A 24,014-nucleotide genomic window follows, 5' to 3' on the forward strand; every position below is an offset into this window, starting at 1 on the left:
GGGTAGTCATACTTGTCCTAATCCTGGAGCAGAATTAACGAAAAGCTTCTGGAAGTTTGGAGCCCTGTCCTCATCAACCGCGGGTTAACTGACTACAATTCTCTCAGTCTCCTTCCCACATATTTCATGTCTTTATACCAAGCCCATTATGGCTTCAGTCTGGAGGATTCGAGGTGGTGATTCGTTCATGAGATCTGAAATCAGGATTCCGAGAATTTTTTCCTTTTTTAACTGTCCAGGTTTGAAACATCAGAGGTACTCAGGGAGGCAGAATGAATAGTTTTCAAGCTTAAGGGTAGTTACTACAGCCAGTGTCCCAGGTTCCTGACCTGCTGGGAGCAGGAGCTGAGAGCCTTGACAAAGTGTAGTAGGTCCCTGGGATATCAGAGAAGGCAGGAAACCAGAGTCTAGTCTCTGTCTGTTCCTGGTTTTGAGGTTTCACAAACCAGTTCTTTCCAGGTGTTTAGAATTAAGCATCATCAGCATCATTAAGGAACTGCAAAACAGGACACAAAACTCCCACCAATACAGGCAGAACTTAACTTAATTGTAGGGATTTACTTTACTTGTGTTTGGAAGGAGTTCAGTGGTTCTTTGTGCTATAAATAGGGAGTTGGGCTATATGTAATTTAACTCAGCCTACTTAGTATAAATCTCTGACGTAGGCACTGTCCTTAATTTGAATTTCCCTTCAAAGTTCGTATGTAAAGCAAATTCTTTTCCTTAGAAAAAAATCAGCCTTTTTATGATATTCTATCACGAAAAACATAAAACAGGTGATGCCGTAATGTGACCACATCAGACACAAAAAAAGTATGGTATTTGATAGCAGTAAACAGAATAAGGGAGAGTGTTGACTGATGTTAACTGCCTTATTTCATGGAGTTGTAAGATGTCATTGGTTGTAAAATGCGCGATTGTTTTCTCTGCCACTAAGAGAAAAAAACTATAACTGAAAAACGTGTTCTTATGAAATAGACTTATATGTGAAACATACTTACATAGATCTTTTTTAGACATAATAAAATGTAAATGTTTATTGTATACCACTTACGTGAAAAAATCGAAAGGAAAATATAGTGAAATAAAAATATCACCATTTGACTTTCCGCCATATAAGGCATCCTTAGGAGGGTAAATACTGGGCTCTGTTAGTAAGAAAAAGCCTTGTTTATGTGTAGCTTTCCAATGCTGAAAATGGAGTGGTGACTTAGAAGTTTTGGAGGAAGGTTGTTCTACATTTTTCACGTATCCTGGAATCCTCCTGCGTAGCCACAGCGGAAGGCAGGGATAGGCACATCTCTTACAAATGCCCTTTCCTATCTGACGTGGTTAGTTATTTGGCCAAGTTCGTGTCTCGTGTTACAGTCCTACTCCCAGTTCACTAGGGGACACAGGAGTTGATGGGTCTCTTGGGTTGTTTTTGTAAAGTCCAGCAAGGAGTCCTTCCTTGCATCGTGGCCCAAGGGCATCCTGCTGCTGCTGCTGCTGAATTGTCACAGTCCCACGGGGGGCAAAGAGGAACTTTCAAGAAGTTGGACCTCATGGTTGTAGCATTTTAAATGGCTACATGTTTTATTTCCTTAGCTTTAGAGTCTCGACAGAAAAAGAAATGGACTTCAGTTTTTTTGCCTGTCACTCTGGACAAAGTTCTTTTTCCCTCATAGCAGCTGAGAAGCTAAAGTAAAAGATATGTTAGTTGGCACTCCAAAATAGATCAGGGTTCTGGACATGAAGATTATTATTTCTCTTTGCCCACCAGAATAGATAAAGCTGCTTGGGGAGCCAGAGGACTAAATTTCAGAGGTTTTACATTTCAGCTAATTTAAGAACTTACATTTTCCTGGGAAGTTGCTGATTGTTTTACCTAATATATGAATGCCTGTCTTGAGTGAACGCTCTCTGGTCACATTTCCTGGACTGGGGAGCAGTTTGGTCTCCGTAGGTGGTCTTTATTATGGTAAAATCGAAGGATTTCAAGTTGCTAATCCATAGAGGAAGCACTTCTGTGTCTCAGCATATATCTGGCCTGACTGGGCAGTGAGGTCTGAAAGAACCAACGGAAGCCGAAGCCATCGACTTAGGAGCCAAGGGCATCCTTACCTGATTCCTTGGGCTGATAATCTTAACTTCTCAGTGTCTGTTTTCCTGGTGGAGGAGAGCAAGAACAATTATTAATAGGTCCTTTCTTAGTACCTAGGTATTGTAAACTCTTTTGGGATTTTGCCTTTTATTTTTCTATGAATATTGGTGGGAAACACTGAACCCTGAATCCATATCCCGGGAGCTGCTGTAGTTGCTATTAACTGCAGCTTCTTGGGGTGTTTTGGAGTTTGTGGCCTTAACTGCAGAGCTTGTGGGATTACTTTTGCCCCTCCTTCCCCACTCTGTTTCAAATTCTTAGGTTTGTGTCCCCCTAAACTTTCTCTTGAAGTTCTAGGGCAGGCAGCTAGAAAAAGCCTGCAAGCTGAATGGGAATTTGTCTTTGACCTTGAGCCCAAATCAGTGAGAAACACTGCTTTCAGCCTTCACTTTCATTTTGGTATACTTAAGTGTGGGGTCAGAGATGAAGAAGTGGGACAAAGAAGTCATGGTTAAGGAAGGGATAAAGCTAGGAATACAGAATCCTGAATACCAGCAAATAATTGATTGAACCCTGGTATTAACAAGTGGCAAAATTGTTAAATAATCTTTACTGGAGCAAAGGTAGAGCACAGAGAAAGGGTCTCTCTGTTCCTTGCTGGTTTAATTCAGATTCACGTATTAACTGAAGCGAGGTAAATTGAGCAGTTTTAATAAAATGTTGGGCCAAGTGAGTGGCAGTTGCTCTAGTGTCTAGTTCATTCCCAACGGCCAGAACTCTGATCGGCTTAAAGATCAGTCTTATTGTACATTCCAGCCAACCAGGAATTGGTTTAGTCTCTGAAGCTAATATTTTTTAAGTTTTTAAAAGCTGCATACTGGGCACTTGCCTTTGCTTTCTTTCTCTAGGACTTTAGAAGATGGGAGGACAGTGGTCGGTGGCTGCCTAGGTGCCTTGTGGTCTGATGCACAGCCTCTCTGAGAGCCCATTTCTCCCTTACTCTAGTCACTAACGTTTGGTCCCCTTTCTCCAGTGTTGAGGGATGTGGAAGTTACTTAGAGGTCGTTCCAGGTATTCTTTTAAACTGTCTGGACTTCAGCAGTAAGAACAGGATTCAGCATGCAAGTTTTTCCAGTAGTCTATTCATTTTATTGGATTGACAGTTTTTTTCTTTCCCATGCAGATCCAAACAGCAGTTTCTATGTTTATCCCACCATGGCAGGGGTATGAGTGATTGAGGCTTTTGAGAATGGTAATATGAGCAGGAATATTTGACTTTCAGTGTCTGATTCTGAGACCTAATACTCTGTTGGCCTATGACTTTGTGTGGGGTGGCCAGATTGTCAGATAAGCAAAGTGTTAACTGTCTTTTCTGATTCTAATATTAGGCTTTTGGGGAGGGTGTGTGAGGCAAGCAGGGCCCTCTCTTATTGGAGTTTCTGTCCTGAGAATTCTTCCTCCGGCAGTTTGCTCTGAGACAGTCAACCACCTGATGAACTGAAGAACCACAAAAACTTGGGAAGCAAAATAACTGTTGACAGTCTAGACTCCTGACTCTGGTTCCCATCTCCATCTCCCCACCTCTCTCCCCAACCCCCACCAAAAAAAAAAAACCTCAGAAAGCAACCTTTTTCCTAATTATAGTTCCTCAGTTCTAGATTTTTTGTTTTTGTTTTTGGCCGCACCACATGGCTTGTGGGATCTTAGTTCCCTGACTAGGGATCAAACCCGGGCCCTTGGGTGTGAAAGCACAGAGTCCTAACCACTGGACCGCCAGGGAATCCCCCAGTTCTAGATTTTTTTTTTTTTAATAAGCAGATATTCATTTTTAAAATTATTTATTTATTTATTGGCTGTGTTGGGTCTTCGTTTCTGTGCGAGGGCTTTCTCCAGTTGCGGCAAGCGGGGGCCACTCTTCATCGCGGTGCACGGGCCTCTCACTATCGTGGCCTCTCTTGTTGTGGAGCACAGACTCCAGACGCACAGCCTCAGTAGTTGTGGCTCATGGGCCTAGTTGCTCCGCGGCATGTGGCATCTTCCCAGACCAGGGCTCGAACCCGTGTCCCCTGCATCAGCAGGCAGATTCTCAACCACTGCGCCACCAGGGAAGCCCAGTTCTAGATTTTTGATGAGTGCTAGTATCCCCATGAGGGTAGTGGGAGATGTCACAGAATGGGAAACCAAGGGATAGAAAATGCTGGGTTTGGGGAAATATTATGAAAACAAGTCTCTGGCTAATGCCAAAAGTCAGTGGCTGTGTCCTCAGAGTAGCTTCTGAGAAGCTTAGTTCTCAGAAGCAACTTCTTGGTTGTGTCTCCTGTCCCCAGGGGTAAATGAAGGTTAGGTAGATGCCACAGATTGTGGCATTGTTCCCATTTAAGGAACTAGCAGAAGTTTTTAACACAGTTGAGGCTGCTACTTCTGTGTGAATATCCTTCTGCCTGCAATGAGGGAATTTCCATCCGGATTGATTGATTGCTTGCTTGCTTGCTTTTTTTCCCCACTGAATAAGACAACCACCTCCAGTGCGTTGCCTGGTGTCCTTCCCTACTTGAGCAGTAGAGAGTGCTGCTGCCTTGTGTAGTCTGTATCTGTGACTGCACTTGGTGCCTTTTGGTCTCTTCTGGCTCTGCCCCGTTGAGGTTCCCCGAGTGTCCAGACGGAGGACAGTTTGAACTGGTATATTTTTTTCATCTTCATCTCCTTCTCTTTTTGGGGAGAGGGTGGGTGTTTTAACTGGGCTTTTAAGTGAAAGCAGAAGCTGCCTATTCTATAGGAAATTGGGTAAAGGAAGCTGGGTAGCCCACCCTTACCAACAGGTAGAAGTTGGATAGAGTCCACCCTCTATTTTCTCTGGACCTTTATGAAGCCTTTATTTGCTCTCAGCATCTCGCACCTTGCATTTAGCAAACACTCTATCTGTGGAATTGTTCCCGGTCATATATGGCTTCCACCTATCCATGTGAAACTTAAATTGTTAGATTAGAGGATAAAAAAGAAAGAAATCGAATAATATGCATTTGGTAAGATGGGAGTAAAAGTTAGGCTCCTGGGCTCCTTTTACTTTACTCTCTCATGAAGGTCAGAGAGAGTACAACATGAAACAGGCCCTGTGACATGCCTTTGAGGACAAGAGGTCTTGTACTGTGGGAAGGAGGAAGGAATTTCTACTCTGAGACTGGCCAAGATCCCGTAAATTCTGAAGGGTGGAGGGCATTCCTTGATCAACAGGCAACTAGTAAATTTGACTGAATAAAAGAAATGGGTGCAACAATCTAGAGTAAGGGTGACATTTTGGAAGTAGTAAATATAATAGGAATGCATAAAGGATATTTGACTCATTGGCAGTATAAAGTATTATTATTAAAAGCCTGAGGGTAAAAAAAGGAAAGATATCTTTCTCTAAAGTTCTTCCTGCCAGTAAAATAGTCTACAGGTCAAAGGCCCCTAAACACTCCTCTGCTCTAACAAGAAATTATGTTGTCCTGAGTTGTAATTTTAGTAGATTTTTCTTCCACTTCTGGAGTAGCAGACTACATCAAGAAAATGCAAAGAAAAAGAAAAAAAAGATCTCATTCAAGCTGCTACGTCTGTTTTGATTTAAACTGGTATTGATGGCTATTGGAGGAGCGGAACTTTATTAAAAATACATTATTCTAGCCAAATACTTGAAATAAATAAGAACACTGTGGTTCACTCCCCGCTTCCCCCACTGCCCTTGGTCATTCAAAAATCTAATCAGTATTTCCTTAGTTGCAAATGTAGAATAGTGAAGCCATGCTAGTCTTTATTTTTCATGCAGTGGGATAGAATAAATCTAAAAATGGTACATTACAAATATACACGTGAAGTAATTCCAGAGATGTTGAGACGTTTTTTAAAAAACTACTTGCCAGTGAGTCCTGCCTTAGTGAGAGTTGAGTAAAGTTTCTAAATACCTCTTTAATTTCTAGAAGATAGACTAGTTGGCCTAAGGCAAAGATATTGCTTAAGTGTTCAACTTGGAAGTATTTAGAGAGGATATGGAAGTTTTTATAGAGCATCTAATTTGGGGCACATTACGATTTCAACTGTGGTGTTTTAATTTGTTTTTAATTTAGCTGTAAATGTGCAAAGTTGGCTGGTGATCATAAGCCCAAGTTGTCTGATTTGATCACATGATGCTGAGCCCTGCTAAGACCTGTGTGATACCAAATGATTCCCTTGGCAGTGTTTGTTGGAGTAATTAGCATCTGTGATGAATGAGTGCTAAATTGGGAGAGAGAGAATGGAACTGTGTGATCAGAGGATATACAGATTTATTCACACACATGTAGTGTTAGAAGAGCAGGTTTTCATACTGCAGTTTTCTGATTGATGAGGTTATTTTTTTTTTTATTAATAGCTACTTTGTTTGTTTGTTTATTTATTTATTTTTGGCTGTGTTGGGTCTTCATTTCATGCGAGGGCTTTCTCTAGTTGCGGCAAGCGGGGGCCACTCTTCATCGCGGTGCGCGGGCCTCTCACTATCGCGGCCCCTCCTGTTGCGGGGCACAGGCTCCAGACGCGCAGGCTCAGTAGTTGTGGCTCACGGGCCTAGTTGCACGATCCGCGGCATGTGGGATCTTCCCAGACCAGGGCTCGAACCCATGTCCCCTGCACTAGCAGGCTGACTCCCAACCACTGCGCCACCAGGGAAGCCCTGATGAGGTTATTTCTGAAAAATAAATACATTTTAAAATAGCAAAGCAGAGCAAGAGTAGAATGTATTCTCCTTACCTATGTCTGTCAGAGAGAAGGCCGGCCTGGCCCTCTGGCGCTGATCCCCTTGTGGGACACCCTCCCATCATACATCCAAAGAGGGCAGAGTTTTTGGAAAACCTTTCACGAGCTGTTTTCACAGGAATTTGTTGCTGGCTATTAAAGCGAAAGGACTGGTCTGGTAGAGGTAGTCATTCCCAGCATCTCTTGGTGAATCAGAGAAGCGAAGCTTATTCTGCTTAGAGTTGATCCAAGGATTGGGTGGGGAACTGGATAAATTAGTTTTAATCAAAAAACCTTGCCACTCACAGGATCTAGTGGGGAAAACATGGGACTCTAAGATTTAGGAAACCTGTGCAGCCACCTTGGGTGCCTCGCTAGCTCTTCGTCTGTTGGAGGACACGTGATATTATCACCATCACCACTTCAGAAGGCAGTTGTGAAGATCCTCATTGAAAATGTTTTGAAAATTTGAAAATGCACTAGAGATACAGTGTCTGTTAATAGCGTCATCGGGTCAGTTATGGCCAAGTCTATATTTTGATGTGGTGTTATATTTCAGGGTTTAGTCTGAATTTTATTTTGTGGCCATAGAAAATAATCTGTAGTTTAATGTAGTCCCTTTTGGAATCTGTTCCTTTTTTTACCTAATCCAGGTGAACTCAGTTAATCCTAATTCTTCCTTTCTTAGTACTGATGTGTTTTAGTTAGGTACATGTTGTAACCTCACTTGGTTCTCAAATGAATTGACTGGCAGTGAGTGGAGTGATGCCACCGCCAGATTGCCCTCAATTCCAGTGTTAACCAGCTCTTCTCCTTCTTTTCCAGTCCTACGCCTTTGACATCTCATCCTTCAGTCCCTTTGCTGTAAGGGCAACTTGAACAAGCTTCAGCCCTTTCTCAGACTCCCAGGCAGGACTTGAATGGATTTGACCCTGGAATTGTTCCTGATGCAGCCTTGTTCAGTTCTTGCTGCTGCCATGCTGGATTCCAAAGATCCACTCTTTCCTCGGCTGGTCTCGCAGGGTCAGGCCCATTGGTTAAAGCTTGTCGTGTATTTGGTGGGGAGGTTCAAGATGACGGAGGGACTCCACTTTGGGCGTTGGACCTGGAGGCAAAAAATAAGCATTCAGTCTAAAAGCACTAAGTGCCCATTGTTTAGGCAGCTGTTAATCAACCATGTTTCTATGAAAATAAGTCCTTTTCATGAGGCAGTTGTGTGGGAATAGCTAATTCTGGCCTGATGCTGTGCAGTGTGAAGTTAAAAACATGGTAACGTGTCACAACACAATTCTTCTTGTTCTTTCTGCTGTGGGCTGACTTTACATTACTCGCTTTGTTTGCTCTAGAATGGAATCTACTCACCATTTACTAAAATGAAATGCATTTCTTGGGGGAGGCAAAGTCCAGTTCACTAGGTCTTGCATCTTAAAGGGAAAGGAGCCCTCCTCTGTCTGTGACTTATGGTTAGGAATGTCATTTGGCTTGTTTAAATCCAGATTGCAGTTCTGGAGTTGGATTTTATACGCTGGGGCTATTTTGTGTTTTAGTTGAAAGAAATTCATATTCATTGTTCTTAGCAGTACAGATTAATTTTTAAAGTCTTAGGCAATAGGTAGAGGTGAGCATTAGAGAGAGAGAGCTTAGCATAGTAGATAGGGCACAGCTCTCGGACCTGCAGGTCTGGGTTGACACCCTGACCCTCTGGACAGTTTTTAATCTCTAACCCTTAATTTCCTCTGTTGAAAAATGGTAATAATGAAACTCACCTGATAAGATAATGTATGGAAAGTACCTGGCCTCAGTAATAATTACTGATTTTCCACAGAAGTCATCCTTTACATTTTTGCTGGAAAGCCAGTGCTGAACTCATGGCCTCCACTGGAGTGAGTGTTTCAGGAAAGAAAGGGCATCTCTCTGTATCTCTACAGATTGTTGCACCTTTGACTCACAAGCTTTATATGCTGATACAACGTCTGTCCAAGTGCCCAGATGCCTTTGGTTTTCCTCAAGGATTTGTGTGGTCTTAGCCACTAGCTGACTGAATAGAAGGCTAGATCTTTTCAGGTACAGTTTGGGCCTGTTGCTTTTGAATTTACTACTCCATTTCTTCATAGTGGTTTAATTCAACTTCTGACATCCAGTGTTGGGGAAGCCCCTTCTTCAAATCTTTTGGCATGTCTGCTCTTAAAGGATAGGTTCTTCATAGTTCTCATAGTTCCTGGCTTAATTTAGAGTTGTTCACCATGTGGAAGGATTGTGCTTGGTCTTATAAGTCTTGCAGTTGTGGGATCCTTCTTGAGAACTTTTAATAGCAGATGGCCTCTTTACAGCATTGTGACAGTTGGTGTAATAAAATTATTCAAATCCATCACAGTTCAAATCTGTCAACATTTATAGGTCATTTCCATTTTCCTTCTCCCTTTTTTTTGGCCATGCCACATGGCTTGTGGGATCTTAGTTCCCCAACCAGGGATCGAACCCAGGCCCCCTCAGTGAAAGCGCTGAGCTCTAACCACTGGACCACTAGGGAAATTCCCCTTTTTCCGTCTCCTTTCTGCTAGCAGACTTTCCTTGTTAATAGGGCTTTCCAGGACAGTGATGGAGAAGAATGGAAAGGGAGATCGCCTCAATAAAAGGAGGGTGGTTTTGCCAGTTTGTAGTTTAAAATACGTGAGTAAATAAAATCACAAATCTTCCCATTGCCGATGTCCATTGAATCAAGCTGTAAACTCCTATATCATCACCAAGGTTAAGAACTGTATTTTTGTCCCCACTTCAGGCAGCCCTTGAACTGGGTTTTTAGCATGTGTGGAGGACAGAAAAAGAAACAAAGATTCTTCCTTATAACAGAAATGCCAGATATTTAGCTATGTTGCAGTAATCATTTTGGTAAAGAATTATCTTTGTCACTCAAGTTGGTCATTAGAGTGATTTTGGGTATCTCTGATAGAGGTTACAAGTTTGTTCTTTGAGACGTTGTTGGTCATGTCTGATTTGATTCTAGTTCTTTGGTCAAGAATATAATTTGCAATTATATATCATTGTTTCTTTTGGAAGGTACAGTTTGTCTCATGCACAGCTTCAAAAAATGGATCTGGGAGTAGGGCAGAATTTTTGATATTCATAACCACCCAATTGGGTGGTTATACAAGGTACCAGAGGGATGGTTGAGGAGGCAGTTAAGTATCCACATAGATGTGATGGGCAGAGAGCATCAGTAGGTGGGTACTTGTTAGAGCATGGCACTGGCAGTCTATATTTTGTATGTCCCTGTCATCCAAGTTCTTGGTCTCTGCTGTCACTCAACTCTGTCCTCCATCTTAAACACCAATATGCTATGCTTTTAACACCTTTGCCACCTGCTTTTGCTCTGTTTGTCCTTCCAGTGACAAATGCATGAGCCAGTTTTCAAGAGAATAAATCATTAAAACTCCAAGAATATGACCATTTCACATTGAGAAATCAGTTGCCCCTGAACGGCATTACCTATGACTGACTTTTTGTAAGTTTGCTAAAGAGGCAGAAGTTGTGACACAGTGTAAAAGGAAATAAATATAAAAATTCCGTCTCTGTGAGAGAATGTCTAAATTTGCCTGTCCTAAGGGGAATGATTACAGGTAGGAGTAGTGAGGAAAGGTCAGGCAACATCAGAGAGGTTTCTTGATTTAGTTTGAATGTATCTAAGTGACAAAAAATAGCATCTGAAGAACTTGGATTCGTTCATTAGCACCTCCTTTTGGTCCATCAGCCCATCAAATAAATCTATAAATTCCTTCAAGTATCACATTAACTTTCAGCTCAATGTGCCGGGGGCTCTAGACCAAAAGATTGCTCCCATGAGATTACAGGGGTTATTCCCTGGGTATAGTAACATGATTCTCTTTCTCTTTCCTTTTCAGGGAAGCAGAGTCTTTCAAGGAACAAGGAAATGCATACTATGCCAAGAAAGATTACAATGAAGCTTATAACTATTATACAAAAGCCATAGGTGAGAAGGGATACACTGGAAAATAATTTGCCAAATATTGTTGTTGTTGTTGTTTTAAATTTTTATTTATTTATTTTTTGGCTGCGTTGCGTCTTCATTGCTGTGCGCGGGCTTTCTCTAGTTGCGGCGAGCGGGGGCTGCTCTTCGTTGCGGTGTGCCGGCTCCTCATTGCGGTGGCTTCTCTTGTTGTGGAGCACGGGCTCTAGGTGCCCGGGCTTCAGTAGTTGCGGCGAGCGGGCTCAGTAATTGTGGCTTGAGGGCTCTAGAGCGCAGGGTCAGTAGTTGTGGTGCACGGGTTTAGTTGCTCCGTGGCATGTGGGATCTTCCCAGACCCTTCCCGGACCAGGGATCAAACCCGTGTCCCTTGCATTGGCAGGCGGGTTCTTAACCACTGCACCACCAGGGAAGCCCCTGCCAAATACTGTTATAAATAGCTCCTCTCTAAGAAGTAGTCTTTCTGCTTAGTGGGTTGATAACTGTTACTGTGTGCAGTCTTTCGGGTTTAACGACCTTAGTGGCAGCGGTCCCCAACCTTTGTGGCACCAGGGACCAGTTTGGTGGAAGACAATTTTTCCACGGGGCGGGGTGGGGGGGATGATATGGTTCAGGCGGTAATGCAAGCGATGGGGAGCGGCAAATGAAGCTTCGCTCACTCACCCGCCGCTCACCTCCTGCTGTGCAGCCCAGTTCCTAACAGGCCGAGGACCGGTACCGGTCGGCGGCCCGGGGGTTAGGGCCCCCTGTTATGAGGGATAACTTTTTCTAGCTCAAGCAGGTAGTTCTTCATTTGGCAAATTAAAGGAAGTTCCAGAAATTCTAGATAATATGGCAATAAGTTGTCCACCTAAATGCATCTCAGCCATTGCCAATTCATTTACCATCTTAGAAAATGGCCTTTGTAGATATTAACAAGTCTTAGTTACCTCCATGCTCAATTTGCCAGTATATTTTAATCCCATGCCAGCATTTTTCTCACCTAACTTGTTTACAGGCTCCCCACCCCCAACTCAACAAATGCAAATTCATTTTCATGTCTTATTACATAAAACACAAATCATTAAGAAGAAAAATATGCTAACCCCTTAACTCATAAAGGATAATCAGTGCACTTTAAAGCTAAGTATAAATTATTTTTAAATAACTTGTCTTTGTAAAGTGGTTGCACCATTGCTGCTGTCCAAGTATTTGTCCAAGTAGTCAAAAATTTGGCTGTGGCCTTTTAGAGTATGTCAGCATTCCTGTTATAGTTTGATTGCCTTGATATAGTTCTGAGGGAGACGGCCCCTGAGTTGTTGAAGCAGTGACCCATGCTAAACTTTGTTTCACATTCTTCTTTCCTGTAGATATGTGTCCTAAAAATGCTAGCTATTACGGGAATCGAGCAGCCACCTTGATGATGCTCGGAAGGTTCCGGGAAGCTCTCGGAGATGCACAGCAGTCAGTGAGGTTGGATGACAGTTTTGTTCGGGTATGTAATGGGGCTGTTTGGGGGGGGTCTGAGTTGCTGTAGTTGAGTTCCTCTAGCCCAGGGTTTCTCAGTTTTGACACTGTTAACATTTGGGGTCAGATAATTCTCTATTGTGGGGAGCTATCCTGTGCGTTATAGGGTGTTTTCAGCAGATCCCTGGCCTTTAGCCACTAGATGTGAGTAGCACCCTCCTCCCTTCCCAGCTGTGACAACCAAAAATATCTCTAACGTCGCTGCATGTCCCATGGAGGGCAGAATCACCCCTGGTTGAGAACCGCTGCTCCATCCCTTGCTGGTTTTGTGTGCGTGTGGCTGCTGTTGTTTTCTTTTGGCTTGGCCAATCATGCTCCTTTTCTTCCCTCTTTGTGTTTCTTCTAGGGACATCTACGAGAGGGCAAATGCCACCTATCTCTAGGGAATGCCATGGCGGCACGTCGTAGTTTCCAGAGAGCCCTAGAACTGGATCACAAAAATGCTCAGGCACAACAGGAGGTATGGGTCTGATGCCATCTGTATCAGAAGAAACAGCAGGGTGGTATATTTGGGAGGAGTAGTGACTTGAGAATCAGAACTGAGATCTTGTCTCACTTCTGCCCTCAGCCACACCTGGGTGACTGTGTGCAAGTCTCATAGTCTCTCTGAGCCTCAGCTTCCTTATCTGTAAAAGGAATTTTGAATAAGATTTACAGCTTTGAAAATCTGTGAAATTTGGAGGGTTTCTGAGATAGCTGGGGGGATGGGCAGATGCGTCAAGGAACTGATTTGAGTGAGGTTAAAAAATTTGAATTCAGATCCTGATTAAATTGGTAACAGCTAAAAGATGTTTTAGTTCCATCTTCATATGTACCCAATTTACTCCTGGATGCATTTAGTGAGAATCTCACTGAACCTCTGACAGTGCCTTTTATTTTATGTATGTCGTGTCATGGCTCCTTTGTTTCTGACCTTGAGTTCAAACTGAGGGTGAAGGTTGGGCCTTAACCTTTCTGTTAAGGAGTCTCGGCTACATCTTCACCAAATTGATTTGTGAAAAGTCTGTGGTTCTGATTTTCTTGAAATAAACTCATCACGTCCCTGTTGGTTTTTCTGGTTGTTGAATCTACAGCTTCATTAAAACTCTCTTATATGATTTTGCTGTTATAGTTCAAGAATGCTAATGCAGTCATAGAATATGAGAAAATAGCAGAAACGGATTTTGAGAAGCGGGATTTTCGGAAGGTAAAGTACAACTGTGAGGAAGTCTCATCTACACTTCTCTCACAGAGTTCCGTGTGTGTGTGTGTGTGTGTGTGTGTGTGTGTGTGTGTGTGTGTGTGTGTTTGAGGTAATTAGAGGAGTAATATGGTACAGAAGATGTAGAATAGTAAATTATCACTTTAATTTGGCATTGACCTTTTCTTTCCCTGTTGTTTTTTTTTAAGACTTTTATTTACTGTTTTTAGAACAGTTTTAGGTTCACAGCCAAATTGAGAGGGAAGTACAGAGATTTCCCATATATCCCCTGCCCCGCACGTGCGTAGCCTCCCCCATTATCATTGTTCCCTAGAGGGGAATTCCAGAGGTACATTTTGTTACAACCAAGTTTTTGGCAATTATGAATAAAGTTGCTCTGGATATCTCTGTGCAGGTTTTTGTATGGATATAAGTTTCAGCTCTTTTGGGTTAATACCAAGAAGCACAGTTGCTGGATCCTATGGTAAAAGTGTGTTATGTTTTGCAAGAAACTACCAAACTGTCTTCAGAAGTGACTGTATCATTCTGCATTCCCACCAGCAACGAATGGGCATTTCTGTCGCTCCACATCATCAACATTAAAAAAATTTTTTTTGTTAAGGTGCTCATTTTCTTAATTATATTTCGCTTTATAATAAAAAGCAGTATGAGTTTGTTACTTGAGTTCATCGTTCCTGTTTCTGATATAAGGTATGCTGGTTAGTAGAGGAAAAGCCAGTTGGAATTAAATATTAGGTTTGGATAACCCATTTTTATTAGAATAATGAGAGCTAGCTTTAACACCTGCTTTGTGTGATCTAGATGGAGCTATAAATAAAAAATAGAGGCCCCTTTTGCATTTTTGAATAGTGTACATAACCTGTCATCATACCTTTTTGATGTTAAGCCTTTCCACAGAAGCACACTACTGTCCTTTATGGAGCTGTGTGATAGTACATGAAAAATGTACATGCCAAAGGAATTGACCTATGTGAAACATGGGAAAGGTATCAAAGTTCCAGGTATCTTTCTAAGTTTTGTTGTAGTGGTTATCTCTCATCTGAGTAGTTCCTGATTCCCTTCTTTAGATGGAACTTGGAAGTAGCTTTCACTAGTCTCAAAAGGGGAGGTAAGTGGCCCCCAAAAGGGTTAAAAACCACTGATCAGGATCAATTTTCAGGATCACTTAAGATTGTATCATCCCAGGACTGGAGTTGTCACTTCATATGTGGGAATTTGCTCAGTGCTTTCTGTAGCAGGTACTCAAATGCTTGACGAAAGGGTACAGTTAAGAATCATTAAGTCACAAACTGTGACGGTCTTTTATTTGGTAATATCTTATTAGCTTATACAGAGTCCCAGCATTAACTTATTAGCGTCCCTCTTCTGTCCATTGGTTTTAATAACCACAGTGTCTTTGTAGTGCAGTTCGTACTTTTTTTTGTTTTTTGTGTGTGTGTGTGTGTGTGTGTGTGTGTGTGTGTGTGTGTGTGTGTTTGGAAAGCAATTCTGCCTCGTGCCACATTTTTAGAGGTTTGCATAGGCAAAAAGCTTTGTCTCAAAAGGTGGTCTTTTGGGTTTCTTTTCTTTCTTGCCCACCCTGGAGCCAGAATCCCTAGTCTGTGACAGAATCCTCTGTTTGTGACATCCCAGCACCCCCACTGTAGTTCATGGTGATGTCACAAATGAAGAATTATGATCCTGGCGGGGGAAACAGATGAACTTGGAAGAAACAAAGATCTTCTTTGCCTGCAGCTGTCCATTGTCATGGGGAGATGGGGGTGGGAAGTGAAGCCCTGAGGCTCCAACTGACACTCCCCACCATGAGCTGAACCATCTCCGTACAGAACGTCACAAAGGCAGCAGGTTGTGGCTGCTTATATTTTGACTGACTGCTCTCCTTCCAATTCTTTTTCTGTTTAAGGAGGGGAAATTAGCACCATGACTACCCTACTCAGTACCTGCATTTTCATATTGGCCTTAGAACATAAGCTGTGCTATTCAAGGAAAGGTGTCCCCACCACTGCTCTGTTGACACTGCGGAAAGCCTTCCCAGTGCAACAGCTCATGGTGTTTATCTACTTCCCTTTATTTTTAAATTTAAATATTTGAGTAGGTGCTATTCTTGGTTCAAAAGCTAGAAAGTATACACAAATACTCAGTGATAAGTGCTCCCCCCAAACTTGTCTTCCATCTGCCTATTTATCACCCTTTAGGGTAACCACTGTTCTTGTTCTATTTACTGCCACAGTTTTGTTCTACATAAATAAACAAATACAAATACAGAATTTTTTTTTTTTTTTTTTTTTTGGCCACGCCTTGTGCCTTGTAGGATCTTAGTTCCCCGACCAGGGATTGAACCCTGGCCCCAGCAGTGAAAGCACCAAGTCCTAACCACTGGACCGCCAGCCAGGGAATTCCCAACAAATACAAAGATAGATTCTTAATTTTCTTTCTTTTTTTTTTTTTGCATGAAAGGTAATAACGCTCTGCAAAGTTCTGTACTTCGTTTTTTTTGTTTTTTTTGTTTTTTCCCCACTTAATAGGCCTTGGAAGTCTTTGCATACTAGTATATGCAGAGCTGCTTCATTCTATTTTAGATCCACATAGTAGTGTTCTATTATATGAATGTCTACGTTGCCTAACCAGTCTCCTGTTGATGGAATTTGAGATATTTCTGCTTCCAGTTTTCAGACTTCATCTCTTCCTGATCCCTATGACCAGATTCTTAGAGGGAATGGGTGTCCCTTAACTCCAGATTTCTCCATTGGGTCAGTTATTCTTGGAGGAGAATATGATTCAGGAAGGATTTCCCAGGAATAACAGATAAACCAAAGTGAAAGCTCAGAGAACAAACTCAGAAAAAATAGGAATATATGGAAGTCTTTGTGAAGCTGAAAGACTGAAATAATCTCAGCTCTGTGTGTGTGCGTGAGAGAGAGAAACTTTTTGGTTTGTGTAGCAATGTGTTAGGTATAGTTTAGGACTATTGAAAGCAAACTAATTATTGGATATTTCTGTACTAAAGTGGAAGTGGAAGAGTGGCCACCATGTGAGGCTCATGCCACAGGAAGGAGGGAACTGTGAGCAATTTCAGTAATACAGGGAGTAATGATTCTTTAGCAGGTTCTCTTTTTGGTATTCTTTGTCTTACTTAGTAGGCTAAGCATGATGAATTATGCAAAGTAGCAAATAATAGTATTTCTACTAGAAGAATGTAAGTTTTGATCACAGTCACTATCAATATGATTCCCTGTGGAGACACCTTAGCATGGTGATTAAGGTTATAGGCTCTCGAGTCTTCGTGTCTAAGATCAAATTCTGTTCCTATTTGGTCCAAGATCCAAGTTTGGTGACCTTGAACAAGTTACTTAATCTCTGTACTTTAGTTTTTTTATCAGTAAAATAAGGGTATTAATATTACCTGCTTCAGAAAATTGTTGTGGGCATTAAATGGGTTAATATATAAAGTACTCAGTAAATGTTTGCTGTCATCATTATCATCTGGATCAGCTGCTCTCCTCATTTCAGTGGTTTAATCAAATAAATTAGGGGTGTGTGTGTGTGTGTATATATATATATATATATATTTTTTTTTAAACAGGTATATTCTTAAACTCTGGTATTACTTCCCTTTGAATCTGTTGCCTGTGACCAAACTAAAGTCAAGACATTTCTGGAGTCCAGGATTAAGAACGTTATTTGCTTTCTTCTTCCCCATAGGTTGTTTTTTGCATGGACCGTGCCCTAGAATATGCCCCTGCCTGCCATCGCTTCAAAATCATCAAAGCAGAATGTTTAGCAATGCTGGGTCGTCATCCAGAAGCACAGTCTGTGGCCAGGTATGAAGTCAGGCCAGTTTGGGATTAAAATGCCAGATACCACTGGACGAATGCTGTCTGGCAGTTCTCTACAACAGGAGTTAACATATTGTCCTGTAGGTAGGCCAGCCAGGGTGATCAGACCTTCCTGGGACTTAAAACCAAAGGTTAGACCGGGTATTATACCGAAAATCCAAAGGTATTTATATAGGAGTTCAGTAGGTACTTGAGCTATATGCGAAAGAACAGATGTGTGGATTTTTTTGTGTGTTTTTGTTTTTTTAAATGTCCTTTTCTTTCTACTCAAGGGGTTTGCAAACTCTAAAGGGCTGCATAGTAAATATTTTAGGCTTTGCAGGCCGTGTTGTCTCTGTTAACAATTCAACTCAGTCACTATAGTGTAAAAGCAGCCATAGATAATAGATAAACAAATGGTGTGGCTGAGTTTCAATAAAACTTTATTTACAAAAACCAGCAGCAGATAGGATTTGGCCCTGTGGGCTGTATTCCCAACCCCTGTTCTAATAAAGATTGTGAGACACAAGAAGTTATAAGGATAGATACAGGTGATTTATTTGGGGACAGGTTGGGAAGAGTGCTTGGGAATCTACCTTTGGATACTTTCCATATTAGACACATGGTCTAGAAGAAAACTGGCCAAATGATAGTAATGGTGGGGGAGATCCAAACCACAGCTGAATGTGCCCCTTTCTGGCTCTTGCAGTGACATTTTACGAATGGATTCCACCAATGCCGATGCTCTATATGTACGAGGTCTTTGCCTTTATTATGAAGATTGTATTGAGAAGGCGGTTCAGTTTTTTGTCCAAGCTCTCCGGATGGCTCCTGACCATGAGAAGGCCTGCGTCGCTTGCAGAGTAAGTTCTAGGCACCAGATCTGGGTAGGAAAGAAAGCTTTCTTTTTGCGCCTTTAAGAGAGTTAAGGTGGAAGGTTTTAGAATCACAGGGAATGTGATAGCACTTCTTCCCTCCTTGCCAGGATGCTTGATCCTTTCATGAGAAATTATTTCAGGACAACTTTTATTTGCCTAAAGGTAAATGTGATCTATAGGGTCAGATCCTTTTAATATCTAAGTGTGTTTTTTCTTTTTTTGTTCCTTCAGTGAAGAAAAAATAGTAATGCTTATCCTGGGGAGTGGAGGTAAACCCTGGGTAACACAGGTCTCATTGGTTTTCTTTTATAAATCTTGGTTTCCCCTGTCCACTCTGTAGGAAGCACCAATGAGCAACAAATAACCCAGGTGGTGGGGTTGGGCAGGGTGGAGGGCCATGTGATGCTAAACCACTGGGATCTAAGAAATTGAAAATAGACTCTGGCCTCTCTGTGCAGTGGCCTCTCAGGCGAGGCTTTCTGGATGTGAACTGACCTTCCCTTGCTTTTCTCTGTAGAATGCCAAAGCACTTAAAGCAAAGAAAGAAGATGGGAATAAAGCATTTAAAGAAGGAAATTACAAGCTAGCATATGAACTGTACACAGAAGCCCTGGGGATAGACCCCAATAATATAAAAACAAATGCTAAACTCTACTGTAATCGGGGTACGGTTAATTCCAAGGTAAGCACTTGATCTGGGGCTTGGGGCCTATGGAGATATTTTTAAGGGCCAACAAAGAGGTCTTGGGAAATTTGCCCAATGAGGGTAAGCCAGATGAGAAAAGGTTGATATTTCAGCTTGTTAGGAACTTCCTTCTGAGAGGCAAGCTTTTATTTTTTCTGTGGAATTTAGGGGTACTTGAGGGACAGTTTGGAAGGATATTCCCACCTGTTCTTCTTCAAGTTTCTTTCTTCCAGTAAAAGAATGGCTAGAGGCTTTGGGACAATTTTTAAAGCAAGTATTGCTTCTTTTTGCCTAAGCAAGTGATTATTTCTTTTTTAGGAGTGATTTGGAGGAAATTCGAGTATGAGGCAGGCTTAGTTTTTTTCTCCAGTATAACTGATGGTCACCATGCTCAGTTGAAAATGTCCTAAGTTCTGTCCCACACAACCGTCAGAAACAAGAATAGGCTCCTTGCTCTTGCAGAACCCTAGTAGTTTAGAAATCACAGTAATTGTGATCCCTCCAGTTGCCCTCTGGAAGAATAGGAGGCAAGAACCACCCTTACTCTTTCCATGTCTTGGTTGGGCACTAACCTGGAATGGTAGAGGTGGTTTATCCTTGCAGATAAGTGTGCTTTGCTTCCATCATTTAGAAAGAAACCAATTTTGAATTTGGTGTCCTTAGCCCTCTGACATACTGGCTTTCCAGTGACCAAGAATGAGTGTGGCGGTTAGGGGGCCAGCATGACTGATCGATCCTCTTAGAATTTTGAAGCCATGCCCACAGCTTCTGGGCTCCCTCAGTCGCCCAAGATGTGAAGTATGACTGCTCTCTTTTTCCTGAAGCTTAGGAAACTAGATGATGCAATAGAAGACTGCACAAATGCAGTGAAGCTTGATGACACTTATATAAAAGCCTACTTGAGAAGAGCTCAGTGGTAAGTTCCTCTGGTGGATGGGGGGAAGAGGGAGTTGCTGCTGGCCTGCCAGGGGAATTGCATTATGGATGATGAAGCAGACCCAGGGATGTTGTGAGGTCATTTGGTCCTTCCCCCTGCCTCTAGGTGGGATTGTTCCAGCCCTAGACTATCTTTATAGACCTCCAGCGGAGGAGATTGCACAAGCTCCCTCAGTCTCCCATGCCAGTGTCTTACGCCCCTCACGGTCAGTAAGTTTCCTCTGATGCCTGACCCAAATTCCTTTTGTTAAAGTTTAAATCCATTTCCTTTGGAGATTTTATTTTGTGTTGTATACTTTTGCTCTAACTTGGCATAGTACTTGGTGCTTGGCACACAGTAGGTGCTCACTCAATTAATGTTTTGTTGAATGAATGTATGGTGCTTGGAAGAGGAGGAATAAGGTATCTCTTGCGATAGTTGAGAGTTGTGCCTATCCTGTATGTTCTGGGTTAGGGAAGACAGTCTTTTGATAGGAAGGGATTTAATCTGGCTCAGCCTCCCAGCAGTATATGGAAGCCCCTTTTGAAATATCCTTGTCTGACTAGGTGATTTATGAGGCAGGATATACCTGCCTAGATCTAGTGCTCAGATATGCCTTCAGAGTCAGGTTGCTCCCCAGCATACTTGTTCATCTTATTCTTGAACCCACTAGACTCTTTTCTCCGGACAGGAACGTGAGCAGGGGCTAGGAGAGACCTCTCCCCAAAATCCATCTTTTCTTTTTTCAGGTTAATTTCCCAGCCAGAGAAGAATGTCCTGTCTTTAAAGTTCCTAAAGGAAGACCTATTTGTTGTATACCAGTCCTCCAACACCCATCCCATTCCTTGTCATGAAATGGCATAGCCAAAGAACAGGTGCTGTTACTGCTATCTGATGAGCCCATAGTTCTTCAAGCTTCCCAGTCTCACCAGTGGTGCAGAGCATGGGCTACTTCCCATTTAGTTTTCCCAAAATTATCCACGTTTGTAAAAAATAGGAAAACTCCTGTGTGTAGTGCTTTTTTTTTTTTAAGTGAATTTCTAAGTAGATGACTAAATCTGTCCAACAAACATACACGGAATTATATTACAGATTCCATGAGACCAACTGTCAGTCATATCATCTTTTCAAACCACTTGCAGACACACATGGAAGCTTTGGAAGATGAAAGCATACCCTTTGACCCAGCTCAAAACATATTTTATCAGACACAAAATGCTATATACATGTTTACTGCAGTGTTATTGTAATAGCATAAGAGGAGAATCTCACCTAGATGTCTAGTGGGAAGGGGGTGGCTGGATACATAATACTGTATCAACTCAGTGGAACACTTTGTAGTGTTTGAACAGGGTTGGGAAGAGAACAGAAAATTCTGGATTTGTTAGGAGGGTAATGGAATGAAGGATTTTATTTTTCATACGTGCAATAAATAAAAATCAGGAATTGCTTTGATCAGATAACTCCTTATCTCTGTGGTAGAAACAGAACTGTTCTCTGAGTGGCTCTGCCATGAGATCCTGCCGCAGAGGACAGCGGGCACTGTTGGGCACAGTCGGCTGAGGGCTTGGCAGCAGTCCCCTCGGGCAGCTGGGACTGACAAGAAGTACTGGAGACTAGCTCAGGCCGGAGCCTTACGAGAGGCCTGACTGCTGCCCCAGTCCGCCTTAGCCCACCCCTACAGGTGGGGAGAGGCCAGATCTTTGCTACATTTCGCATGATGGGCTGGAGTTTTCCGTTTGCCCTAAAGCTCTACTTTTCTACTTTTTCTTCAACTTAAAAAAAAAAAAATTTTAATGTAAGGATGTCCTTGAATTAAAAAAAAAAAGTGTGAAGTAAAAATGCAAATCACTAATATAAGTTTATTTAGTACATTATGTAAGGGCCTGGTAAGTCCATCAGGGTAACTTGTTTGTCACATCACTTCTATACCCAGAGCTGTCAGTTATTAATTTTCTGTTACTTCAGTTTATATTATTATACTCCATCCTGCAAATGGGTTCTCTGTGCTCCTAGTAGCATTTGTACCTTGCGTCTGTGGGGCATTGGTTTTGTCACCATTTTTTAAAAGTCATTAATCAAGATGTGGCCAGAAAATCAGAGATGCCTAAGATGTTGGGCTTCTCTTTTGCCAGCCACAGCGGTAATGCTCCCCCTGCTCTGGCCTCTAAGCCTGGTGGGGCTCTGTGATGTTTGCAGAGATCGGCTTGTGTGGCAGCAGTGTAGTAAATTGAACCTCTTTGTGCAGTGGCTAGCTGCACTGCGTGGTCACTTCCCACTCCCCAGCTGATGGTGACTGTCTGGAAGTGCTACCAGAGTCTGTTTAATCGGTAGGCCAGTCTTGGAGCCAGTGATATTATCAGGAAAATGCGACAGGCTGATCGCCAGACCTTTTAAGTGTCTCTTCCACAGAAGTAAAGTGGCATTTCACTTTACTTCTGTGGAAGAGACACTTAAAAGGTCTGGCGATCAGCCTGTCAAGCTTGTTTCCTCCCATTTTGGGCCAGGGGCCCTCCATTCTTCTGTGCTATTGAAATAGAAGCAAGCCTGTGTTTACAGTCTCCTTTTCTATCTCACCTACATCTCTCAGATTGATTAGTCTTAATGGAAGCATTTGCCAGCAGCCACCACCTTGAACTTGATCCTTCTAGTGGCTGACGAATCCCACATCTACTCTGGATTGGAGCTGGCCCTGCATGTTTATGGCACTCTGTTTCCAAGCTCTTCCATATCCATTGATCTCACTTGATAGTTTTTCTCCTGTGTTTCAGTCCCAAGTAATTAAGTAGGTACCTTCACATTTCTCTCTCCTGAGGTGATCCAGATGCCTCTCGGTGGCTCTGAGTGAAATCAGAAGGAACACTCTCCCCTTGGTTGCTGTCTGCTCAGAGCAGAATATCACTTTGCTGGTTAGGTGCAAGTCACGTGAGACCTCTCTCTCTCTTTTTCTTGAGGAATTGGTAGTTCATTTTTCTTATGGCTAGCTTAAGGACTCCTGTTTCATGAAGCATCTCAACCAAAAGTGTGTGTCTCTTGCTTGAGCCATGCCTCTTCCCCTAGAGTGATACTGAAGGCCATTGCTATTTATGTCACTGTACTGCCCTGTATTTCCTTCTCAGTTACATGGACACAGAACAGTATGAAGAAGCAGTACGGGACTATGAAAAAGTATATCAGACGGAGAAAACAAAAGGTAAAGGAGTTTGAGAGCATGTTTCTCAGGGAACTGTGTGGTCTGACTTGTAGGTCCTAAAACTGGACATAGGAGTAGTTTGATTCAGGGATGAACCTGGAGCTTATTTGAAGAAGTGAGAAGAGACCCCGAGAGTGGGACAAGACACCTGTTTTCTGGTCCCCAGTCCTCCCTGTCACTTTCACTTCCTTTTCTGTGTGATGAGGCCAATGTGAAGAACATACCCAGGAGTAGATTTTTTTAATCTCCAGAAGAAAACACTGTAAAAGCCCCTGGTATGGTTAATGAGGCTTCTGCCTCCAGGGCATCTGGGTGGGGCCTGGTAGGGGAAGCCAGAATCAGGCTCGTCCGTTGACGCCAGATGTCTTCCTCCAGAACACAAACAGCTCCTAAAAAATGCACAGCTGGAACTGAAGAAGAGTAAGAGGAAAGATTACTACAAGATTCTTGGAGTAGACAAGAATGCCTCTGAGGACGAGATCAAGAAAGCTTATCGGAAACGGGCCTTGATGCACCATCCAGGTAGAGCGGGTGGGGAGGGGGCTCAGTGGGAGGAGCAGGCTAGGCCCGCGCTGCCAAGCTCAGTCCAGCACGGAAGCCTCAGAGCGGCTCCTCAGCTGGAATAAGGTGTTGCTCAGTTCCATACCCTCCGAATTTGGGAAGTACCAGATTCTAAAATCAGGCATAATGTGGTCTTTCTCTTAAACTTTGTTTTCTTGAGGCTCTGAGTTCTTCCCATACTCCTCCCTTTAGATCGGCACAGTGGAGCCAGTGCTGAAGTTCAGAAGGAGGAGGAGAAAAAGTTCAAGGAAGTCGGAGAAGCTTTTACCATACTCTCTGATCCCAAGAAAAAGACTCGATACGACAGTGGACAAGACCTGGATGAAGAGGGCATGAATATGGGTGGTGAGTTGGGAGTTGGTTGGGGCAGCCTAGGATGAATCTGACAGCTACGGAACGTTAACATTTTTTCTAAAGATGCTCCAGAGGGAGAGTTATGTAATCAGCCAGT

At 42.6% G+C, this 24,014-nt stretch overlaps 1 protein-coding gene across 6 annotated transcripts in view; it reads left to right on the top strand.

The window, feature by feature from the left end:
• The window catches only part of DNAJC7 (DnaJ heat shock protein family (Hsp40) member C7), a 28,018-nt gene that overhangs the window by 1,176 nt on the left and 2,828 nt on the right, over positions 1 to 24,014 (top strand). For 2 of the 6 annotated variants that reach the window (XM_057536246.1, XM_007177662.3), the window contains exons 2-13: positions 7,652 to 7,690; positions 10,726 to 10,814; positions 12,158 to 12,282; positions 12,661 to 12,774; positions 13,426 to 13,500; positions 17,218 to 17,336; positions 18,040 to 18,193; positions 18,726 to 18,890; positions 19,718 to 19,809; positions 22,929 to 23,002; positions 23,378 to 23,524; positions 23,756 to 23,908. In XM_057536246.1, coding sequence (XP_057392229.1) covers positions 7,652 to 7,690; positions 10,726 to 10,814; positions 12,158 to 12,282; positions 12,661 to 12,774; positions 13,426 to 13,500; positions 17,218 to 17,336; positions 18,040 to 18,193; positions 18,726 to 18,890; positions 19,718 to 19,809; positions 22,929 to 23,002; positions 23,378 to 23,524; positions 23,756 to 23,908 — 1,346 coding nt within the window. The remainder of the gene's footprint in view (positions 1 to 7,651; positions 7,691 to 10,725; positions 10,815 to 12,157; positions 12,283 to 12,660; positions 12,775 to 13,425; positions 13,501 to 17,217; positions 17,337 to 18,039; positions 18,194 to 18,725; positions 18,891 to 19,717; positions 19,810 to 22,928; positions 23,003 to 23,377; positions 23,525 to 23,755; positions 23,909 to 24,014) is intronic. The other 4 variants (XM_057536247.1, XM_007177663.2, XM_057536250.1 and 1 more) reach the window with 3 other exon arrangements.

The sequence above is a fragment of the Balaenoptera acutorostrata genome, chromosome 20, assembly GCF_949987535.1.
Source record: "Balaenoptera acutorostrata chromosome 20, mBalAcu1.1, whole genome shotgun sequence".
NCBI lineage: Eukaryota > Metazoa > Chordata > Mammalia > Artiodactyla > Balaenopteridae > Balaenoptera > Balaenoptera acutorostrata.